Here is an 18,362-nt window from a genome sequence, read left to right on the forward strand (position 1 = left end):
ATTTCACCGCTAGAGTGAGCGTGAACTTACAAAAATGCACCACGTTTGAACGCTTACTACAATTTTCCGGACTTACACGGATTCGAACCTCTCGCCTCCTGTATGTATACACATTCTTCTTCCACTGTGCCACCTCTCACAAACAAACAATTACTTTTGTTCTGAATTTAAATCAAAATCGCTCTACTTTCTGCAAAACATGCGCGTTGAATTTTTGTAAGATTAGCGGTGAAATTACTAACTTTAGCGGTGAAATGTGGTAATCTTTTGCAAGTTCACTGCTTAGTCTGGTGATGAAATTACACAAATTCACCGCTTAAAAAAGTTTCAAAAAGATATGATTATTCGTGGGTAAATTTTCCCTGCATCCTTTAATAAATTGGGTGCTCCTATGATATCCGGGTGAGAAGATGAGGGCGGCTATTAATAAACATTTTTTGTATCATAATTGTATAGTTGACCGATTTTTTTTTTAACTTTCGCAGGAACTTGACTTCGTCATACGTTGATATTGAAATCAATAAAACATGTTATCAGATCTTACACGATGAAAATACTGCCCTCCGTAAACTTTTACTGTGTAAGATCCGATAAGATACTTATCAGATCTTATAAGATTGAGCAAAATTGAAATTATTATCTTATAGGACCTGATAATTATCTTATCAGATACTACACGATCAAAGTTCACATAGGGCAGAATTTTTACGAGCAAGACAAGATAAGATCTTACAGGGTCAAGATTTTTGATCAGCATCTTATCAGATAAAAATTCCAGAATCAGTGGGGGAGATTTGATCAAATTTGGGTTTTGGAGTTTTCAATTTTTTGGTAGACATTATTTGCGAAGGTACCTACGTGATTGCAGCCTAGCCATGCTGAGATGAATTAACACACGTAGGGGTTGTGCGTTCAACGTCGGATAGTTTGGAAACATTGAAAAACGAACGAAATTATGAAAATGATTACTGTATAGTCTGGCGAATGCATGAAAGTCTGGTGAATGCAGGCGTGAACAAACGAAGGTCTGAACAAAATACATTTCTGTGTAAAACGGTCTGATGGACCTCAACCGTCTGGCAAGGTCTGGACATACCAATTTCTGTCTGTGACATGAGCCTGCGGCCATGATTTCACTTTTTTTAAAAAAAAAAATTCGTATAATTTTTGTCCGCCTACATTATTGCAAATTTTATCAGCAAATTTTCAAGATTGCTCTTTACTTTCAGGAAAATGTTGTTTACATACAAAACATCAGGATTGTTTTTGATTGCTTCGCGCAGTGATGCGGGCGAACAGTGCTCGGACACGTTTTGTCCCCTCAACCTTCTCGTCCTTGCATCCCTGTAAACTAGAGCACCATTTGCAATCTGTTCATCAATTCCTGCGTCTCAAACTAATCTGTAACATCGACTATTTAATCATATGCAACAATAGTTTTTTACCTGAAAATTTCAGGTTGATTTAAGGTAAAATTCAGGTAAATTCGGGTTCAATTCAGGTGGAAACAATTTGTTAAACAACGGTACTGGAACTTTTATGTGATTTTCAGGTAAATCTACTTAAGGTTTATTTACAGTTAAGGTTACGCTACAAAGTACTCTAAGTTCGAATTTATGAACTGGCTTTAACACATGAAATTATATTTCTAAAACAGTTCGGCGAATTGCATACTTAGAGTTTAGTAATCCGAAGACCTCTAAGAGCCCTTATTGCCCTCCGGGCATTACCTGTTTATCTCGTTTTTGAGGACGAAAAGTCAAAAGCGTAAGACGAAAAATCAGTCAAGCGATAAATTGCATATATGATTACATGACTAAAATAAATGCTACAAACTTCGTTTGAGAGCAATTAATCAAATCATATCTCCTTAACTAAAATTATATCCAAATAATTTTGAAATTTGAATTTTATACTGATAGTGGAAAAAAAATGTAACGTGATATAGTGTCGGAAAATAACACAGAATTGTGAATCAAAGCCCTTGAGACTTGAAATGAATTTATCACAACCGAATTAGTGTTGATCAGTCTCGTACATTCGCATAGAATTACGTCGACCTAATTGTAGGTATTAGGTATTAGGTAGTAGTTTGTATTCTTGTATAAATTCCCGACAAGACAAATTTACTGACTAGAACCACTGTTTCAAATGTAAATTGGGATCTATTCGATCATCAGCTGGAATATTGCGAAAGGTCAAAGTATAAAATTGAAATTTCCAGTTGGTTCAAAATTTGACGGCTGAAGCAACTTACGTCTCTCCTTCAGTGGTTAAGTTATTTCTCATGGCAGACTTATCATCCACAAACAGCTCCTCTGCAAAGTTCTGAAACATTCCAAAACCATAAAACTCACTTCTGTTGAATCTCGCCATGTATCAGACCAGGATATCAGATTCACATATATTGAAATGAATTCAAGTCAGTCCCTTCCATTAGTAGTATTTTATCCCTCCTCAAAACTAAAGAAAAAACATAAACCGAATAATGTCGGAAGAATTGCTCTCGAACGACAGTCGGGTGCAAAAATTTTTCCCCACCGAGATTCGAACCATTGACATCACGCTTCAGAACCTTTTGCACTAACCACTGTTCTATTTTTCCCTTAGTTTCCCTTTGCTGCAATCAAGTTTATATTACCAACAAGCTTTCCTTCGAAGTGAGAGCAATAGAGACCACTCAAAAATGAGGAACGAAAGCGAGTCACTTGAGAAGTCAAAGAATGTTCTAGAAGAAAAGCGCAAAATTGTCAAGCGAAAAATTTGCATAAAAAAGACCAACACGTTTACAAGAATTGCTATGAACTTCGTTCAAGAGCATTTAAAAATAGTTTAACGGAAATATAATTGTATAAATGAAGCATATTGGACGCACAGGACAGAACTGACGCAAAATTAGTTTTGATGAAATTATCATCTCTTAGTTTGAACACCTCTTGTTTCCCCTTTGTTCACTGTGGAGAAAACAAAAAATTCGAACTCGCTTGAAAAAATTTATATAAATTTCTTGCAAGTTATAGTTAATTACCTCTTCGAAATCTTGTATAGAGCGAATTAGTGATTTATTGAACACAGATGTAATACATCTTTTAAATAATTTTTGATTCATCAATAGATTCATGACCTATTTTCCAATTGAGATCACAGTCAACTTCCGTTTAAGATGACAAAAATTATTAGTTTTCAGTCCCTAAGTATGATATGGGAAAAAACCAGAACACTTCAAAAGTTCTGAATATAACCGACTAATGTCGGGCCAATTACTCTCAAACTACTGGCAAGTGGTTTGCTTCCTTAATACCTAAATACGCCTTACTTTAAGCTTAAATGATGCAGGTGGGGCAAGAAGGTGAAAAAATCAAATTTAAGCACTATTTTCACAACAATATTTGTTTCCTCAACAGTTCCTCAACCACGTCCTGAACAATTTCGGCGAATGGCATACTTCCCGGGTTGAGGAAAAACCAAAAAAATGTAAGATAAGCAGTGAACAGTTGTTTTCTTTCACCGCAAGTTCTGTACATATTTTTGCGGTGAAATCGGTGAAATTATATAATTTCACCGCTAGAGTGAGCGTGAACTTACAAAAAGGCACCACGTTTGAACGCTTACTACAATTTTCCGGACTTACATGGATTCGAACCTCTCGCCTCCTGTATGTATACACATTCTTCTTCCACTGTGCCACCTCTCACAAACAAACAATTACTTTTGTTCTGAATTTAAATCAAAATCGCTCTACTTTCTGCAAAACATGCGCGTTGAATTTTTGTAAGATTAGCGGTGAAATTACAAACTTTAGCGGTGAAATGTGGTAATCTTTTTGCAAGTTCACTGCTTAGTCTGGTGATGAAATTACACAAATTCACCGCTTAAAAAAGTTTCAAAAAGATATGATTATTCGTGGGTAAATTTTCCGTGCATCCTTTAATAAATTTTTCTTAACTTCGTTGGACAAAAAACAATTCAAAGCGTTTTCTAACCGGTGAATTTATGTTATTTCACCAAAAAGTTGAGCGGTGGTTTTATGTAATTTCACCGCATTCACCACTAATTGCACACAATTTGAACATTTTTGCAAAGCGGTGATTTTATGTAATTTCACCCCTACCAGGCGATAAAGTTCTTTTTTCCACCGCATTCACCGCCTGATTTATATAGTTTCATCGCATTCACCGCTTATCTTACATGATTTTCCGTTGAATGGCGGTGACACCTCGACCTGTGTTGGAGACTAGTAAAGCTCAGGTCTCTAAGAAAACTGCTAAGCATAGTGCTTCTCTCAGGGCTTTTGTATTTATCCGGTTGTTCTGGACAAAACGTCAAATGATCAAACAAAAAAATACCAGACGGAAAGTTGATATTACGGATAAAGAAGACCAGCAGCGAATTGAATTAAAAAAGACTAACAGAACTAATATAATTTCTACGAATTTCATTTGAAAGGAACTAAAAAGTAACTTGCCATCACCACGAGACCAATAATAGCCTCAAATTCGTTCGCTACTTACAATAAGAAATTTGTGTCAGTGGTTTTTCTGTTAAGTAATTGGAAACGTTTTTCCAAATGCGGCCTAAATTTTGATTTCCAATATCTTTTTTTTTCAAATGCCAGTTTTCAACCTTTGGCCTTTCCTTTCAGCTGAGCTCAAATATTAGTAGCAGTTCGGTTTAAAAAAATTGCTATAGAAAAATTACATAATTTTCTCAAAAACATTGCAGCTTCTTTTCCCCCTATGTCCGTTTTTTGTCCGGCTGTCACTTGCATTTGCTAGAACTAAAGTGGGTTTTTGCTTTTCTATACACTTTTCTGCATGTCTTGAAATAGGCATCTTTGTTGGAGTTCTACTTCTAGATCCGGAGAATGTTGATGTGAAAAATTGTAAGCAAAATTGGACCTATTTTTGAACTATGGTGTTCAACATTTTCATCCTGTTAGACCACATGTGTTTTTAATGAAGATACGCTTCAACTGTACAAACCATTTAATTTCGAATCTGTATTTTATTTGAAGGAATGGAGTGCATTTTACCGATCTTCCTTGTTATCATTGCTAACAAATGATGGGGAGAGCGCACCTTAGACCAAGTGAATAGGGTTAAGTAAAATGATTGAGGTTCGTTTGGAAAATCAGATGGTATGAATCCTTCGAGTGTCAGCATGACTGTCTTAAATGTGCTGGGATCCCTGATCAAGTTTAAGTTGTCGTTATGTTGATCTGAGTACATCAGCCATCCTAGCAACATTGGCCGGGTTCCGAAGGCGTCGCTCTGCTCAGCAATCGATCTGCAATCAAGAGTTAAGAAACTTTTGTTTTTTTGATACACTATGACCTTTGGCTTTTTAAATTGGACATTATATACAATCTGTCGGCTATATCACTGTCTGGTCAATTATCGCCTAATTGATCTCAATTGTTTCCTGATGAATAGATGAAGAAGGTGAAACATAACTGACTAACGTCGGGCGAATTGCTCTCAAACGACTGGCACGTGGTTAGCTTCGGGGGTTCTTTCACAGAACGGGGCTATGTCCTTACGGCCTGAACGATGTGAAGGAGTGGGGGGTTGAAGGGCTGATGGGGGATGGGAGTGGGGGTTGTAAGGCGTGGGGGAGGTGGAAAGTGTCGGGTTCAAACTCTAAGAACCGCACTTCAAGCCATGACTATGCGTCTCCAAAACAGTTTCTGAGAATCAAATACTTGGAAACTGGTGAACTGAAAACTTTAGGAGAACCTAAGGCTCTCTGGGTGCTAACTGTTCATTCCGTTTTTGAGGACCAAAAGTCAAATTGGTCCGACGAAAAATCAGTCAATCGAAAAATTGCATAAAAAGGACCACAAGGACTAACATAATTGCTACAAACGTCGTTTGAGGGCGATTAAATAGACAAGATGTCAAAATATGCTTTAGAAAAGTCTGTAGATTGCCAGAAAACAGCCGCTTTTCATTCCCATAACCCCGATTAAGACTGAAAAAAAAACAGAAAAAAAATCGGAAAAAATGGATTGATGTAAGAAATGTTCTTTAAGCTGCGACTATTTTGATTTCATTTTGTTGTCAGACGTACTCCTGTTTCACAATAAGAAGCAGTTAATATCAATAGGCTTTTGAGATGGTAAATAAGACTTATAAGAAAAAACTTTGTGTAGCAGTCATCTAAATTTGGGCTCTACTGGCTATCCCGTTTCTGTTTTCGATTGCGTGTTTTGACACTGTTTCTGTTTATTTTAGATTGCGTTGCTGTTCAACTGCTGTTTGAAAGCAGTTTAATTAGAACAAGCCAACAATGAAACTACTCTATATAAGTCAAAAAGAATTCAAGCAGATATGTAACATAATGGGGTAAAGTGCAAAAAATAATTATTCCGCAAAATAAAAAACATAGCAAGACACGTCACGAAACAATTGAAATTTAATTGACTAAACAAAAAATTGGACTCAGAATGGACTATAAAGGGATTGAGAAAATCATATAGAAATAGAGATCTGATAATGAAAGTGGAAAAAAACAGTAGAAATCAAAGTCAAACAGACTCATGAGAACAAAAAGCAACCAGCGAGAAAGCAAATTTTGTTCGAACAACGTTTTCTCAATTTCTTTTGAAATTAAAGTAAAAACATTTTAAGCCACAAAACCACTCAATTTTTTGCTCTACTTCCTGCTTCGGCGTGATTAAAATCGTCACTTCAATATGACTTCAAAATCAGGAAAATATGTGGACAGGTTTTAAAAAAATGTGACCGGAAAAATTCCGGAAACTTTTGAAGAGCTAGTTTTGCCAAAGAAAACAGCTCATTAAATAATTCGTACATACTGATATCACTCATGAGATTTAATATATTATGTGAAGTCACTTCATGAAAAAAAGAAGCTCTTAAAAACAATTTAGACAAAAATTAACTTATTTTTAAATATTCCAAGAGCACACAACAGCAGAAAATTGACAGGACATAATAGGCTAAAAAATTTGTCTGAAATTTGTCAAATAACGTCTCCGATACTCCTTCGAGTCATAGAAAAGACAGCGCTCAAGAACAATTCAAAACTTTTGAATTGTAAAAAAGGAGGGCAAATATAGCCTGGTGAGAAGATGAGGACGGCTATTAATCAGATTAACTTGATTCATTCTCTTCGAATTGTAAGAGTAGCTGGTCCATATTAACTGATTTAATATTGTTTAAGCTTTGCAAAACTTCTCGGACTTGTCAGAAGTTTGTAGCACACAAACAAGTGAAATGCTACCCAAAGGGTCTCTGAATGTACCTATTATTCGAGCAGAACAAAAGCTGCAGCAGTCTGAATGAAATGGGATGAGGCTATGATCTGGAAAATGTTTGCGTTATCATCAATTGCAGCAAGAATGCGCTCAAAATTGAATAGTACCCCAGTTGAGATATCGAATTATGAAAAGACCGTGGTCGACCAATATCGGGTATAAAAAGACCGTGGTCGACCAATGTTGGGTATGAAATGTTTTTAGGTCGACCCTAATAGTCTTGGTCGGCTTTAGGTTGACCCTAATGGTCATGCTCCACTTTAGGTCGACCGATATGGTCATGGTCGACTTTCGGTCAACCGATATGGTCATGAACTACTTTAAGTCGACCGATATGGCACTGGTCGACCTTGGGTTTTAACTGAAGCGTTTTTGCATATAATGTAGTTGCAATTGTTAATGGTTTTGCTTCAGTTGGCAAAAACTTTTGGCCAAGGACAAAATTTCTTCTTTAAAAAATCTTTGTTCCGGCCAACATATTGTTCTTCTATTTTACATCATTGAGATGTTTCTAGTGCATTTGATTTCATCTTTGTACATACGGAGTGCTCAACACTGGGATTTAATGAACCCATGAACCCCTAAAAATGCACCAAATATTTGGTAAAAAGACCTATGAAGTAGACTTTAGGTCGACCGTACTGGTATGAAAAGACCATTGGTCGACTTATGAAAAGACTTTAGGTCGGCGGTATCATCTATGAACAGACAGACTATGGGTCGACCATTATCCGGGTCCGAAAAGACCCTAGAGTCGACCAATATTGGATATGAAAAAACTATTGGCCGACTTATGAAAAGACTTTAGGTCGACGTTATAAAGGGAGTCGACCATGTATTTAAGGTAGGGAAACTTCCCCATGTCGACTTTATAAGTCTTTTCATAAATTCGCCCTCTCAACTGGAGTACACATCCAAACAATCTTAAAATAGTAATGTCCTAAATTGTTGCTCCGGATTGTTAACTGGTCTTTGACCGGAATTTAGTTTAAGAAAGCAATCAATGTGTTAATGCATTTTCAACAAAGGGTTTTTATTTTAAAAAAATGAAGTTGCTATTCGAAGTTTGTGCTCGTTTTTCAGATTGTTTCTCATATATAGTCCCCCAACATAGTGATCATATAACTTAAAACTACTCTTTTATCGTATTTCTATTGTCTTGGGAGTCTCCAATTTAGTCGGTTTGGAATAATGGGAAAGACCTGTTTTTTTGTCTCTTATGGTTCCAAGAAATTCTACTTTTATGACAAAAGCAAATATGATTAACGCGATGTTATGGTATGTCCGGTAACAGGGTCCATTTAACAATGTATTTACGTATCATCGGAACTCTTTAACTGGTTAACGGTATTGCACTATTACGAAACAGTTTTGGCATAAACTATTGATCATTAATTTTTTCGCTTTGTTTTTGTTTCGAATTTTCAGTCTTGTGGATGGGTGCAGCAGAAAAAAAATCGCTTCATCTAGGACGTTCATGGCAACACATTTATCTTTTCTTACCTTGCAGTTTATAATGCTGCATCAGAATTTGGCTATATCTTTTTTTTAATGTTGAATACCTTCAGAAGATTTTATGGTAAAAGTGAAAGTATTTCTAATAAACAAAATATGCATTTAATTCCTTTTTGTGAAAAATTAAGTAGACCTTGATTGAAATCACTGAACTGGATTTAATAACCTCGATCAACCATGTGTGGCTTAAACTCTTGGATTTCTTATTAGGTAAGTAGTTCCAAAATTCCACATTTTGGGGACGGAAAGGAAATTAACGTAAAATGTTCAAATTTAAAGTTTAAAATAAGCTCCGAAAAAAATGGCTGAAAATGTAGACCATAAGTTATAAAAAATTGGTTGAAAAATGTGACAAAAATTACTTGCTTTGGCTCTTGAAAGAGTAGCTAGACTTCATTATTTGATTTATAATTTTTGATGCTTTGATCGTGTATCAAATCATATAGTCTTGACAGTGTTGGCCATTATGGTCAGAAAAATTGTCTCGATCTTTCAGCTAGCTCTTTGTCTAATATATGCGGGGAAACAGAAGCTTCTAATAAGTTTTGGTCAAACAGAAACTGAATATCAGAATATCAAAATTAATGGGCTCCTGGTAATTCTGATTTTAAGATAAAAATATTAGATGAAAATTTTTTGATAGATCATTTGGTAATCTTAAGATGTGGTAACAGAGAGCTTGATATGGCATAGTACGAGCAGAATGTCCGGGAGGGGGCTTCTTTTGAAGTTTTTGGTAAATTTTATCAAGTAAGATATAGTTTCCTGAAAGTTTGGAAATTCTCTGTTTGCGCCCTCCTCCTTCCAGTTCAATCGCATATTATTCCTCAATTCATCATAACTCAGCCGGGTCGAGGTTTGGCGTTGAATTTTCGTAAGAAATGCGGTGAAATGCGGTGAAATGCGGTGAAAAAAATAATTTCACTGCATATTTCTTACATCTTTTTGCGCTGAATGCGGCGAATCGTGGTGAATTATTTGTTTTCACCGCGTTCTCAGTGTTCTTACAAAAAAGAATCGTCTCCACAGGGGTTCGAACCCTGACCTCCGGCATGCCTTGCACTGCTGAGTCCACTGTGCCAACTGGGTGAGGTTTTGTAAGAACTGCGGTGAAATGTGGTGAATTGTTTTTTTTCACGGCATTCACCGCTTTCACAACATTTCTTACACTAATTTGCCACAAACGTCGATGCGTTGAATTTTTGTAAGAAATACGGTGAATTTTGCTGCAAATTTTTTAAAGAAATTCAGTGAATTTTTTTATTTCCCCGCATTCACCGCAATCACCGCATTTCTTACAAAAATTCACCGCATTCACCGCATTTCTTGCAAAAATTTACCCAAAAACCTCAACCCGGGCATGTACTGTTTATGTACTACAAGCGCGAGCTTTCATCACCGGGTTGATGTGCCAGCGCCGTTTAATCGCTTTATTTTGTTTCAAAAAAATGCGCAGAATGCAATAAAATTTCCAGAATCCAAAAACCCAAAATAGTTCCATAATTATAGGATGAAATGCTCCTAAAACTGCTTCAGATATGTGTTCAAATTTAAGCGCATTTCTTAAACAGTTTTAGCGCATTTCAGTACTTTTTAGCGCTGTTTTCTCATTTTGTTGCCAATTAATTTGATCTTCCATTAATGGCTTACGTTTTCTAAGAAAAACACTGAAAAACGCTTAAAACACTCACGTGCACATTTTATAATGCCGAAAGTCTGCAGTGCCAGAAGTTAAAATGCCAGAAGTTGCTACTTAGACAAAAGTTGACTTCCGTTGACTTTGGTCATTTTAAAACGTGCGCGTTTCGTGTTTTAAGCATGATTAAGTGACTCTGTAGAAGTCACTTCAAAATTCTGCCTTAATATCTAGAATCACTTCGCGGATTCCGTGAATTTCTTACAATGTTTCAGCGCATTATTTGCGTGAGCTTTTTACGCTGTGATTTTGGTAATGGGTAGGTGGGGTCTGGAGTGGAATATAATAGTAAAGACCATAATGATTTACAAATGTACTTTTTAAGGCATGGCTCATCATCGCTTTAAGACATGGCGTAAAGAAAGGATCCCAAAGCTCCCAAAATCTAACCTGCTAGTCCAGAAATAATTCCAGAGCCGCTCATTATCTCTGGGGTGAATTTGTAAACCGGTTTGAAAATGAAGCAGAGGAGTTGTTTCAAGTAAGGGAGGAGCAAAGTTTGGGTAGTTGGCAGATTCAACTGGGGTTCCAATGGAAGAACTGTCAATTCCATAGTTTGTTATTAATTCCTGCCACTCTGGACGGAGCCCAGATGTATAGAACGGTTCTTGGTCCATTGGTTGAGGGCTAAATCAAGAACCTCTTCAAAAGGATGCCTATGCTCTCTGGGATCTATTCAACCCCCCCCCCCCCCCCAGCTTAGCGGGAATATAACTTTTAGGCCCCGAGGCGCACGTGTGCCTTAATTTTTCATAGTACCGTGCTATATAACAATACTATTTTGCGACGGGGGAGCGTAAAAAACAATGGGGAGGGGGGACAGAATAGATTCATGCTTTCTACAGGGTCTATACCGGATAATCTAAGACTTGTGATGATTTGCGTTCAGTCTTGCAAGTTTTAGAAAATCGGTCAAAAACTCATGGAGAATGGAGAGTTTCATGAAGAGCTTGACCCGGAGAATTTTATCAGACATCGACGAGCAACAAGGTTATATCCTTTTTAACAAGTTAAATTGCTTTCAAGTTGTGCCTATAATTGTCAATAACAAGTCTAAAAGTAACTTATTTTTTGGGGAAAATTGTGTTCAAGAATCAAACATGTGAATATTTCACTCCTTTTGACATGGTTAACTATATCTGAACGAGCTGCGAAAATCATTGTTCAACAGTTACAAATTATATGCTGTTATATAGCACGTTACTATGTAAAAAATAGCACGTGCGCCAGGGGGCGTAAAAAATATAAGCCCACTAAGATGGGGGGGGGGGGGCAAAACAGAATACATCCAAATTTACGATTAAGCCTTCTAAATGGAAGTAGGGGCTTCATAGAGCGTTCGTTTTAAAACTCAATTAGCGCGAAAAAATGGAAATTGAAGAAACAATAAACCTTCCAGTGTTGTTCCTACAGTTTAATATGATCACCTATAATTAAAATTTTAATCATTGTAATGATTATTCCAACTAAATAATAGTCTGTAAATGCCATAATTAAGTAGAAAACCAACGTTAGTTTGTTCACAGTTACCCAAAAAAGTGAAACTACTCCGCTACCTTTCATCTGTAGGATTTTCCTGTAACATTTTGGTTAAATATTTATGACTGTTTTTCTTGGTTTCACTTTTGAAAAAGTAAACAGCGGGAAAAGTCGCTTAGTCACATATGCTTTTCGCTCCACGTTTTATGTTAACGGTCCTGATGTAATTATTAAAGAACCATTTTGTCTGTCACTCCAGGATTATTTCCATATCGTCAAATTTACACGCATGAACATGCGTGATTTAATCGTGCTCTGGGAGCCCATGGTTGAGTAATATATATTAGAGACCCCAGGGTACGATTTCATCGGTCAGATTACATCGGTAAGATTTGAGGCAGAGAGCTGGGTCAGAAAGACTGAAGTTATACTTAAATTCGTAGACTTAGTAGACTTAGTTAGAAATCTAACTTTTAACATTTGAATCAAACCGCTATAACTAATCGGCGTTTGGTTTATTCCAACTTCTGTATTTTTAAGAAGAAAACTTCTTTCACTAATTTGCAAAAATGTATATCCAAACTTCAATTTCAAAATAAATTTAACACTTCAATACCCTTTGGTTCTCTGAATACGTTAGAACAAAATCTTAGTTCCCTAAGATCTTAAGTCATTCCTTTAATATATTTGAAAGAATAAAAGTCTTAGAATCTTTCCTTCTAGCGCCCATCCCCCCACGTTTAGTTTGGCACCCCACATTTATAAATATTTGAACATTGTTGAAGCTAAATAAATTTATGCATGAACATACATGAACAGTATGCATGTATTACAAGCTAGCACATTAATAAAGCCAAATTTTTGAACATTGTCAGGAACGTTTTTGAACATTATAACAAGCTAGCAGATTGTTGAAGCTAAATTTTTGAACATTGTTGAAGCTAAATAATTTTATATATAATCATATATGAACAGTATGCATTTATTACAAGCTAGCACAGCTATGGTTTGAAAGTATAACTTATTTCAATCAAAATCTGCTGCATATAACGCCAACATCAAGAAAAATTTCTGGATTAGATTTTTGGTGTTATCGGCTACAATGAGGGCTTGATTTTTTAAATTTTAAAGGCAATTATTCTAAAAGTTTCTTCAACCTACCTTGGCACTCTCGTTTCAATGAAATGCAAATATCGCCCTTAGAATTCTTGAAAATTTAGATTTTGGGGGTGCTGAAAAAACTCATCGAACATTTACCCTCTCAAATGAAATCAAATTCAATAAACAGTTGATAAGATTAGTTTTGAAATGATTTAGGCTCTACAATGATCTTAATAATTAGAGCTAATTGAACAAATTAGGAAACAAATCTTATTCACATGAGGGACCTATTGCCCTCCTTTTGGGCAAAAATTCCTGGGGCGTGGCAATATTGGCCAAAACTTCTGCACAATTCATAAAGTACTTTATTACAGCAACAAAACGGGCTAATACAGACTTTCTAACTCGTCTTTTTCACAAAGTTAACGACTGTTTTTCATGAAGTTTGACATTTTGGTCACGTATTTCGACAGTCTTTTAAAAATTTCAATTGCAAATCGAAATATTGGCAATTATTTCTATACAAATTCAAAAACTACCTTATTATGGCAACATAATGGGCTATTATAGAGTTTCTGAATAGTCTTTTTCAAAAAATTATTAACAAACCAATTTTTGTGCGTTCATGTCCAGACTTTCGTGCGTTCATGTCCAGACTTTCGTGCGTTCACCCAATTTTCGTGCGTTCAACCGATTTTTGTGCGTTCATGTCCAGACTTTCGTGCGTTCACCCAATTTTCGTGCGTTCAACCAATTTTTGTGCGTTCATGTCCAGACTTTCGTGCGTTCATGTCCAGACTTTCGCGCTTCAACAGACTTTCGTGCGTTCATCAGATTTTATTAATTTCACCAGGTTTTAGTGCGTTCATGTCCAGACTTCTGAGCCTTCAACAGTCTTAAGATGAGTTCACGTTCAGACTTTTATGTTTTCCCCAGATTTAGTTTTGTTCACCGGGTTTTCGTGATTTAATGTCCAGACTGTTCGAAAATGTCCATTCCGTTTATTTCGAATAATTATTTTTGAAAAATCTGACTTATTCAGCCAAGCAGTCGTCCAAATCAAACCAAACTCTAAATGCAGTTCTTTTTTTTCTACGTAAAAGGAAGAACAAAAACAATTTTTACTATTGCTTTTCTAGAAAAAAAAATTGGTATTCCATACGGGAACTTACGATTATTGTGAATAAACATTTTTGAAATATAGTATTTTTGATCGGGTCAAGGAGTTTCCCAAATCGAACAAAACTTGGTATGCAGTAATCTTTGTGTATATAAAGCCTATAAGAAAAAGAGTTTTTGTTATTGCTTGCCTTGGAAAAAAAATTAACTTTTCATACGCAAATTTGCTTTTAATTCAAAAATTTAGTTCTGAAATGTAGTATTTTTGATCGGGTCAAGGAGTTGTCCAAATCAAACCAACCTTGTTAGGAAGTAACCGCAGTGTATGTAGAATCCAAAAAGAAAAATTTTTGCCATAGCTTGTCCAGAGAAAAAGTTGCTATTTCATATACAATTTTACGATTAATTCGAATTAAAGTTTTTGAAATATAGTAATTTTGTATTTATGTTTGGGTCAAGGAATTGTCCAAATCTATCCAAACACGGTAGGGAGTACTTCCGGTGTATGTAGAATCAAAAAAGAAAAACAATTTGCTATAGCTTGTCTGGAGAAAAATTTGGTATTTCATATAGAAATTTACTATTAATTCGAGTTATTAAATTTGAAATAAAGTATTTTTATATTTTTGATTGGGTCAGAGAGTTGTCCAAATCTTTTAAACTCGTAATGGTGTTTTTCCTGTGCATATAGAGCTTGAAACTAAAAGAATTTTTAAAAGCTTGCCTAGGAAAAAAAGTTGGTATCTCACACGGAAATATACAAATATTTTGGATAATTATTTTTAATTCGAATAGTTAATTTTAAAAATAAGTCTTTTGGATTTACTCATAGAGTTGTTCAAATCAAATTAAAATTGGTATGGAGTATCACCAGCGCTATGATAGTGTAAAGCAAAAAGAATTTTTGCTATAGCTTGCCTAGGAAAAAAGTTAGTTTTTCATACGGAATTTTGCAATTATTTCAAATAAATAATTTTAAAAATAGGTCTTTTTGATCGGGTCAAGGAGTTGTCCAAATGGAACCAAACTCGGTATGGAGTATCCCCAGTGTAGTTAGAGTCTAAAACAAAAAGAATTTTTGCTATAGCTTGCCTAGGAAAAAAAGTTAGTTTTTCATACGGAAAATTTCAACTATTTCGAATAAATTGCTATTAATCAATTTTAAAAATAGATCTATTTCTTTGGGTTGAGGAGTTGTTCAAATTGAGCCAAACTCGGCAAGGAGTATCTCCTGTGTACCTAGAGTCTAAAACAAAAAGAATTTTTGTAATAGCTTGCCTAGGAAAAAAGTTAGTTTTTCAATCGGAAATATCGGCTTATTCGCTTATTCTATTTTCAAAAACATAGAAAATTCATCGGGTCAAGGAGTTGTTCAAATCTAACCGAACTCGGATTGAAGTGTTCTCTGTGTATAAAGAGTTCAAAACAAAAAGAATTTTTGCTGTAGCTTGCCTAGGAAAAAAATTATTTTTTCAAACGGAAATTTGCGATTTATTCAAATCATTCATTTTGAAATATAAAAATTTGATTGGGTCAAGGAGTTGTCCAAATTTAACCAAACTTGGTAGGGAGTATCCCCTGTATATAGAGAGTCTAAAACAAAAATAATTTTTGCTATAGCTTGGCTAGGAAAAAAGTTAGCTTTTCAATTGGAAATATCGACTTATTCGCTTATTATTCGCTTATTATTTAGTTTTTTGATCCAGTCAAGGAGTGTCCCAAATCTCAATAATCGTGGTTTGCCGTACTACCAATACATGTTGCGTCTAAATAAAGAAGAGTTTTTGCTATAGCTTGTCTAGAAAGAAAGTTGATATTTGATAAGAAAAATTACGATTAATTTGAAATTTTTTTTATGAATTTTAGTATTTTTGATCGGATCAAGGAATTGTACAAATCTAACCAAATGCGGTAAGGAGTACTCCGAGTGTATATACAGTCGGAAACGAACAGAATTTTTGCTGCAGCTTGTCTAGAAATGAGGTTGTGGTTTCATACAGAAATTTACGATTATTTCGAAATATTATATTTGAAATATATAGTTTTTGATTAGTCCAAGTAGTTTTTCAAAATTAACCAAACTCTCTAGAGAGTACTTGCATTGTATGTAGACTCTAATGTATGAAAAGTTATTGCTATATCTTGTCTAGAGAAAAAGTTGGTTTTTCACACAGAAGTTTACGATTAAATCGATTATCGATTTATTGTACTTATAGTATTTTTAATCAGATCAAGGAGTTGTTCACATCTAACCATACTCGGCATGGAGTATCTTCAATGTAATTAGAGTCTAAAGCAAAAAAAGTTTTGCTATAGCTTGCCCACACAATAAATCGTTTTGTCACAATTTAAAAAAGTTTCGTTAATTTTTGTCGGAGTTTTGTTTCTTATCAAGAAAACTATTCATTTTGGAAAAGAAATATAGCAAACGTATACTCATTTTTTTGCTCATCGCCTCTACTTTCTAAATAATTATACCGGAGTAATCGTTTCATTAAGTTTTGTGTATTAAAATGCAAAATAATTCAAAAAAACTTGAGAAAAACGCCCTTTTTGAGGTCATTTTCTGTTTTTAACTAATGTTTCAGCTTCAAAACTATACTTTTTTGTAATCTTTGTGCAGCTTATCAACTAAGCTTCACAAAACAATGATTTTTTAAATTGAAAAATTTTGATTTTCCTGAGAATTAGGCCGAGGAACGCCACCTAATCGAGATGAAAATTTGCAAAAAAAAACGAAAATTCAAAGTTGTTTTTGTTAATAACTACAAGCACAGAAAGAGTTAAGATACGTTCTAGTGTCCAAAATAAAGCTTACCTTCTCTGCTTTACACTCATATATATTGTTTGAATAAGTTTTGCGACCCGAGGTGAGTTTTTTTTGCCTTTCCCGAAGAATGCTAAAAAACACCTGTTTTGCATCAAGGGGTCAAAATCATGATTTTTTTAATGCTGTTTCTCAGAACTTTTTTATGCATCACATGTTAGCATTTTCCTTCCTGATTCCAAAACAGTTTTATTTTTAAGAATTGGTTCAGTAGTCTTGGAGATATTGCACTTTGAAAAACCCGTCAGACCCAGACCCGTCGAGTCCGGTGCCCGGTATGAACTCGCTCACTCAATATTTTTCAAATACTCATTATCCGATCAAAGTAAGTACATTCCTCGCACTGTGCAATTCACAAGCTTTTGAAATATGTAATTTGAATGCAAGTTGTGATTTACCTCTTTGCAGGTAAGTAATAGCAGTTGAGAATATGAAATATTCGAATACGGCGTGTGCTTTCAAGTGACCACGTCACTCGGAACTGAGCATGTCATCTGAAAGCGTAGGCTGTCCGATGAGACGCTGTCCGTTCAACAAGTAATACGTACCTTGTATGAGGCATAATATAAAGTGGATATATCAGAATTGTCAGTGTAAGCAGGAGAAGTAGAGTAGAGCTATAATATGTGACAGTATGCGTAGATGCTCCCCCCACTTCCCCCCCCCAGATAGAAAGCGGAGAAGGGTAGAAGCGAAGAGTAGAAGCGGAGAAGAGAAGCGGAGAAGGGAGAAAAGGGCAGCCCCAGGCGAGGAAGCCACAGGGCACAGTGTGGGACCCCTTTTAGAGCCTATAGCGACTGGAATTGAGTATTTTAGATCGAGACAAATGTCAGCAAGTACCTCTGATTTTGATGTACCTAGACAAGATCTTTATGACGATGAGTTTGTTTACCCAGGGGGAAAGCTTAAAAAGATAAGAGCCAAATGCTTGAAGGATTTGAATTCGAAAGACGACAAGTGTTTGTTTAAGAGACGTCGTGAAGTTGATTTGGGTCTAGCAACTTCTATCAAATTCGTAAATTTTTGAGCCAATTGTCAACCCGGGAAAGTCTTAGCGAAAGTTTCTAAGCTATTTAAAGAGGCTAAATCTGTGAAAGTAGGAAAACTCAAACCTAATCAAAAAAAGGGATTGAAAAATGAGTGGAAGTATAATGGCTGGATGAATTTTTTCGGCATCGGCGATTGCAAGCGGGCTAAGATCAGAATCCAGAAGAAACCCGAAGAGTTCGGTGGCATGATAATAGAAAAAGTTGGCAGAATAAGAAACATCGAACTGGACAGCAGAAAAAAATTTATTGCGCTTCCACGATACAGAATTCCTGCCAAATTGAATGTCCCTACCCAGT

At 35.5% G+C, this 18,362-nt stretch overlaps 1 protein-coding gene across 3 annotated transcripts in view; it reads right to left on the reverse strand.

Moving 5' to 3' along the window:
• The window catches only part of LOC142339798 (uncharacterized), a 46,339-nt gene extending 34,156 nt beyond the window's left edge, over positions 1-12,183 (reverse strand). Inside the window, exons 1-3 of one of the 3 annotated variants that reach the window (XM_075390070.1) lie at positions 12,047-12,183; positions 10,881-11,117; positions 5,079-5,286 (exon numbers count right to left, since the gene is read on the reverse strand). In XM_075390070.1, coding sequence (XP_075246185.1) covers positions 5,079-5,286; positions 10,881-11,117; positions 12,047-12,075 — 474 coding nt within the window. In that variant the 5' untranslated portion in view covers positions 12,076-12,183. Of the gene's footprint in view, positions 1-5,078; positions 5,287-10,880; positions 11,133-12,020 lie in introns of all 3 variants that reach the window. The other 2 variants (XM_075390072.1, XM_075390071.1) reach the window with 2 other exon arrangements.
• Positions 12,184-18,362: the final 6,179 nt, after the last annotated feature.

Source organism: Convolutriloba macropyga, chromosome 5 (assembly GCF_964194025.1).
Source record: "Convolutriloba macropyga chromosome 5, txConMacr16.3, whole genome shotgun sequence".
Lineage (NCBI taxonomy): Eukaryota > Metazoa > Xenacoelomorpha > Acoela > Convolutidae > Convolutriloba > Convolutriloba macropyga.